General features: G+C 37.8%; 1 protein-coding gene across 1 annotated transcript in view; it reads right to left on the bottom strand.

Annotated features, from left to right (window-relative positions):
* The window catches only part of DNAJC21 (DnaJ (Hsp40) homolog, subfamily C, member 21), a 26,117-nt gene that overhangs the window by 14,297 nt on the left and 5,031 nt on the right, over positions 1 to 6,789 (bottom strand). Inside the window, 5 exon segments of the mRNA XM_011944336.1 lie at positions 498 to 585; positions 2,206 to 2,357; positions 3,594 to 3,898; positions 4,949 to 5,071; positions 5,379 to 5,502. Of these exon segments, the coding sequence (XP_011799726.1) occupies positions 498 to 585; positions 2,206 to 2,357; positions 3,594 to 3,898; positions 4,949 to 5,071; positions 5,379 to 5,502 (792 nt within the window).

Below are 6,789 nucleotides of genomic sequence, written 5' to 3'. Positions count from 1 at the left end.
AGGAGTTTGAGACCAGCCTGCGAAACAGCGAGACTCTGAAAAAAAAAAAAAAAAAAGAAAACACAAGTGCAAAGATACTAAACTTACTCCTTTTAGCTGGATGCAGTGGCTCACACTTGTAACCCTAGCACTTTGAAAGGCTGAGGCAGGTGGAGTGCTTGAACCCAGGAGTTCAAGACCAACCTGGACAACAGGGCAAAACCCCATCTCCACAGAAAATATTTAGGTTGGTGCAAAAGTAACTGCGGTTTTTGCTACTACTGAAAGTCATGGCAAAAACCACAGTTACTTTTGTACCAGCCTATTAAAAAAATTAGCTGGCCATGGTGGCAGGTGCCTGTAGCCCTAGACACTCAGGAGGCTGACATGGGAGGATGATCTGAGTCCAAGAGGTCAAAGCTGCGGTGAGTCATGATTGTGCCACTGCACTCCAGCCTTGGTGACAGAGTGAGACCCTGTCTCAAAATAATAAAATAAAATTAAATAAATAAACTTACGCCTTTTCTGTCTTGAACGATTTGTCACATGCTGGGCAGTAGAGGTCATCATAGAGTTCAGTGTCCTCAGCCTCATCACTGTTTTTACCTATAAGAGGGAAGCCTACAGTAAGAAACCTTTTTGATCAGAGCACAAATTTAAAATATGCTAACAAATTTCATCTCTTTGGTAAGGATCTAAACTCACACATAAATTAGAAATTAAATTTTTTTATTTCTTTACCAAAAAAAAAAAATAATGCTATCAGGATTTGAGTTAGCTTTTTAAAAGAAGCACCGTACTATAAGGAAAGGCTTCCAAATAAAGCACCTTACCTTTCAAGTTCTTTTCCTAAGTCTACTTAAAAGAAGATTTAAAACATCCTTAAAGTCTTGGATGTGAGCTAAGTTTAACAAATTAAATCCCACTTTAATAGATCTACCATGAAGCAGTTTTTTCAACAAAGGTCTTTTCCTAGTTTACCTCTTGAGCAAGATTTGGTCCAAACACATTTACAACTGTGACTTACTCTTAAATACTTAATAAACTTAGTTTATAACATTCCATCACTATAAGACAGATAGGCCATAAGTTAACATATTACATGTAAAGTTTCACATTATAAACTTTAAAGTTTTTGGCTTTATTACAACTGAGTAGTTACTATCAGTATAGTCCACAAAAACCAAGTCACTAAAAAGCTCAACTGAAACTATTTTCACAAACCCATATTCTATTCCTGAAGAAACAAACAGGTAAACTGTCATTTGGGATTTATTATAGGACCAATAAATATCTCAAGGTATCTCTTCCATGTACATGTTGCTTATTTATAAGTGATGTCAGTATGATTCTGAAGGACTATCTCATTGAAATCATAAATGATCAAAATATACCCTATCTAGTGTTAATGTTTAATATACGGTGTTAATTTTCCATTACGGTATTGTAGACTTTCAATATATCATATATGTGAAATTTTAATTAATCAAATAGTTAACAATACTGGATTTGAAGCAAAAACTCTGGATCTAAAAATGGTCATACGTTCTTAGGCACATCTCATAGCTTCTCAGAGTCCTAGTTTCTACAACGGCAAAATAGAGACAATTCCATGAGCAAAACCTCCATGTAAGGGGGATTGTGTGAGGATCCAGTGAGATCTTGTATGTGAAAGGACACTATAAATTGTAAAACCTGATGTAAATTAGGCCATCTCACATTTATAGAGTACTTTTTAATTTTCAAAGTACTTTCATAAGTATTACTTCTGATTCACGAATAAAACACTTCACTTTCTAGTCATTTTGAATAAATAAAAGTTTATCATTTTATCATTTGGGCTACTAATCTGAAAAATCACATTTGTAGATAAGGTAAAATTGGGTCAATTTTATAGAGACAGTGGGGAAAATCAGATATACAGCTATTCTCAAAAATGCCCAATCCTTGCCTTTTAAAGAAGTCAAACACCTGTGCTCTAATGATAGCGGCAAAAAAAACAAAATTTTGGCACACGAAGAGGAACTCTTCTATAAAGTCACAAGGGAGAGGAAGAATTTATACACAACACATAGATTCTCATGCAATATCAGCTTTTCTAGAAATAGTTACTATTAAAACTGGACCTATCACTTAATTGAGTTTTCTTTAATAGTCACACTTGTAAACATGGCCATTTGTCATGTTACGCAGCTAGAAGTACACACTGTATAAAAATAACATTACCATCCTCCCCATCTTTGAGTTCATGTTCTTCCATTTCATTTTCATCCGACCCATCTCCAAACTCCTTCTCGTACCGTGCCTCCATCTCCTGGAGCTCCTTCTCCAAATTCGCCATAGTCATCCAGCTCTGTTCTCTGTACTGCTCCGCCAGTCTGGACACATACAGCACAGTCTCATAGCAACAAGCATGCCTCTGCATGGTTTTTACTTACTACTTAGGTTTAAAATCCAATCCCCCTAGAGAGCTTGCTCCCAACCTATCCATGCTTACAAACTTAAAAGCTGTGCTTAGTTAAAACCAAGGCAAAGTCACTTAAACCTGTTACCTGTTACATGGTTGATTTTAATTGCTCCAGCAGTAGATAACAGGTTTTGAAACATGTAACTTAGCAACTTATTAAAAATCTTCAGACGATTTTAAGTCGTGTAGGTAAAGTGTTAATTTTCAAAATATGAGGGTGGGATGAGTTAGGATTCTTAAGAAGTGAATAATTTTTAAAAGAATGCTATAATGCTCTGGACAGAATGCTTTTACAGTAACTTTTTAACAACAAAACTTTAGAGGAACTAAAATGAACTGAGTATCTCAGAGTACAGTGACCAAAAGGCAGTACTGCACAGTGGCTAAAGCAAGAAAGTGTGGAGTCAGAATTCTCAGGTTCAATTCCTCTACCATTTACTGGCTCTGTGATCTTAGGCCTGTCTGCCTTGTTTCCTTGAAAGAACAAGGAGGATAAGTTATTTCACAGCATTGCTGTGAGGAAGGCACTTAGAACACAGCCTTGCATAGAGGAAGAATAAAATTAACATTAGTTATTAATTAAAATTATTAAATTTTAGAAGAGTCTAAAGGATCTCTCAAATGTAAAGGGTCTCTGAAAGAAAACATGCAATTCAAATAAAAACTTTAGGCCAGGCACTATGGCTCATGCCTGTAATTCCAGTACTTTGGGAGGCTGAGGTGGGCAGATCACCTGAGGCCAGGAGTAGGAGACCAGCCTGGCCAACAGAGTGAAACCTCGTCACTACTAAAAACACAAAAATTAGCTGGGTGTGGTGGCATATTAAGCCTGTAATCCCAGCTACTTGGTAGGCTGAGACAGCAGAACCCCTTGAACCTGGAGGCAGAGGTTGCAGTGAGCCGAGATCGCACCACTGTACTCCAGACTGGGCAACAGAGCGAGACTCTGTCCCAAAAATAATAATAATACTAATAATTTTTATACAGTAGATGAAAAAACACTATCCAATGCCACAATTTAAAAAAGAACAAAAAGCAGGATAAAGCCAGGCTGATGACTGAACCTATCATGAACATGTCAGGTACCTCTGGTGCTGCCTCTGACCCCCACCGATACTGAGAAGAGGGCCCCGCGCATGCTACGCACTTGGCCTGCTTTAGCTTCTGCTGCCGCCGCATCTCTTCGGCTTTCCTTGCCTTCTCTGCATTCTGTTCTTCCACAAGTTTTCGATGAGCCTGCACTCTTTTATCTCTTTTACGAATGAAAGCTACCAGCTGACGGACAAGCTCATTCTTCTCTTTCCTTGCTTTGTCCCGAACCTTTTTGTTTTCTTTTTCCATGGCCCGTTTTTCCCAGCGGTTTGAAGCTTGTCGTGTATCATATTCTTCCTTCCATGCAAAATTCTTTTGAGTGCAGAAACTCTGCCAATAAGCATAGAAAGGATGGACTACCTAGCAACAAAGAAAACAGATTAACTTCTGGGCTTTAAAATTTTTTTTTAGAAAAGCAGTAAATATTAGTGATGCAAAACACCTTTTAGCTTTCTTTTTTCACATATATAACACTTCTATTAATCAATGGAGAAGACAGTACTTTTAAGGCTTTCCAGAATAAATCACTCTTCAAAATAAACCTAATGAGAAAATAAAAATAGCCTTACTAATCACTAGATAGGACCATGGTGATTAGTAAATAATTAGTAAATTAAAAGGGAAAAGCAGGCATGGCGGCTCACACATGTAATCCCAGCACTTTGGGAGGCTGAGGTGGGGGATCACCTGAGGTCAGGAGTTTGAAACCAGCCTGGCCAACATGACGAAACCCTGTCTCTACTAAAAATACAAAAATTAGCTGAGCATTGGTGGTGGGAGCCTGTAATCCCAGCTACTTGGGAGACTGAGGCAGGAGACTCGCTTGAACCTGGGAGGCTGAGGTTGCAGTGAGCTGAGATGGCGCCACTGCACTCCAGCCTGCGCAACAGGAGTGAAATGCTATCTCAAACAAAATAAATAAGTAAATAAAATTAAAATAAAAATAAAAAAGGAAAAGTAGAGGGAAGGTTGCAAGAGATACAAAAGCTACTTCAGAAAGGAAGAGAGACAAAGAGAGGTCATCGGATAGGTCCGAGAACTAGAACCAATTGTTTTAAAACGAGGAAATGGGAAGCTGGGAGCTGTGGCTCATGACTGTAATCCCAATCTTTTAGGTCAAGGAGGGAGGCCAGGAGTTCAAGATCAGCCTGGGAAACTTAGCAAGACCCCATCTCTACAAGAAAATTTACAAATTAGCTAGATGTCATGGTGCACATTTATGTTCCCAGCTACTCAGGAGGCTGAGGCAGGAGGATTAAGCCCAGGAGTTTGAGGCTGTTGTGAGATATGATCATACCACTGCACTGCAGCCTGGGTGACAGAGTGAGACCATCTCAAAAAATTAAATTAAATTAAAAAATGGCACAGTGATAAATACTAATTATAGAACACAATGCATTTTTCTTTTACCGTATCATAGTCACTCTGGGAGTCTCCAAAAGTTGGGAAATCATCAACCTCTTCCTCTAACACAGATTCTAGTTCTTCCTTGGCAATCATTTCAAAAACATTACGATACACCGTGTAAAAGCCCTAAAAAAACAGTAACAAAAACAAATTCTTAACACTTTCACAGCCTAATCACAGAATAAGATTTTAAAATACAAAATGAAAAATTTTAATGTTGAAGAATTTTGGGACAAAGTTCAGTCCCTGAAAGTACATTTAGATTTCAACTGGAGGTTTTTATACACTGACAGTTGAAATATGAAGGTAATGCAGCTTCAGTTTTCAGAATGAACACTGCTTCACTTTCTATTACAGAATAGTTTTAAGAACTCTCTTTGTATGTGAGTCTTAGTACTTGATAAGAAATTAAGGGTGAGTTCATTTATCTTACCTTTTCATCATCTCCATAACCAGAAAAACAGGTAACGGTGAAATAGTGTAGCAAATCTAAACTGTCATCTTGATATTCGCCATCAAGCCCACCTTTAAGTAGGGCCTCTCTATGATTATCATACCTGAAAAACAAAAATTAGCATCATCAGTGAAGGCTGAATAAGAATTCAAAACGATTTCTTGCTCCTTTTGAATATTATTACTGTACATTTTTGGTTGTAGATATGTCCAATCCATAACCAAAAACTTTTAAGGAAATATTAACACGAAAAGAGTTCATAATCTTTCACAGAACTGTTAATTTTAACTAGGCCTGCAACTTCTGATACATTATACAATGCTAGCCCACATGAACAGGGGAATTTAAAAAGCCAAGGAATTTCCATGACTGTCTCTGAGTCCTGTACTTCCACAGGAAAGAAACACAAAACAGGACATAGGAAATCTAGCCCACAGAATCATTACACATCTGTGATTTGGAAATTTACCAAGATGCACCAGAATAAGACTCTTCCTATATTTATGTCAACTTAATCTAGGAGCTTCACACACATACAATTACTTCTCATAATAACTCTGTAAAGGCAGTTGTTACCTCCATTTGATATAAGAGGAAATAGAAGTCAGTGATATTATGTAATTTGTCATCCTTGATCATAAAACCAGTAACCAGCAAGGTCAGAATTCAGAAGCAGGTCTCCTACATTGGGAAGACCAGCTCCTAGCCACTACGTGGTACTGCTTCCAGGTAAAAAGACAGTTACCAGGCAAGAGCTTTGAATAAAAAGACAAAGGAATCCCAAGGATCAGAAAACAACCCAAGATCTTGAGAAGAGACTAGGCAAAAGGAAGTCAGGAAAGAATTTCGAAGTTCTGAGAGGAAGGCAAAAGCAATTCCAAGACCAGATCTCCAAATTCCTTGGATAGAGAAATGTTCAGGATCCTCTCTCTGATTTTCTTATAAAACACAATTTTATAAGAATTTTCTTTACAGCCTTTTTTTCTTGACAGCCACCTGTGCTGTACACTGTTTAACAGAAAGATGATTTGCACAGTAGCTCTTTGTAAGAGCAGGATCTTGCACAGTTATGTCAAAGCTTACAACCTATTTCCTTGTGGCAAAAAGTTAATTGAGAATCTGAAAACTGAGAACTTCAAACATAGTAATTTTCATCTGGAAATTATTTTAAATGATCAGACCATCATTAGTAATATCTGTCACAGATGTAGAAGCTTAATTCAATTTATTCATATAAAGTAGCTTTGAGGATTACCATTCTTGTACTAAAACACTGTATTGGCCGGGCACAGTGGCTCACACCTGTAATCCTAGCACTTGAGAGGTTAAGGCGGGTGGATTGCTTGAGGTCATGAGTTTGAGACCAGCCTGGCCAACATGGTGAAACCCC

This window comes from Colobus angolensis, unplaced genomic scaffold (assembly GCF_000951035.1).
Source record: "Colobus angolensis palliatus isolate OR3802 unplaced genomic scaffold, Cang.pa_1.0 Scaffold230, whole genome shotgun sequence".
Lineage (NCBI taxonomy): Eukaryota > Metazoa > Chordata > Mammalia > Primates > Cercopithecidae > Colobus > Colobus angolensis.
Note: the sequence above shows the minus strand (reverse complement) of the source record. Positions and strands in the feature narration are given on the sequence as shown.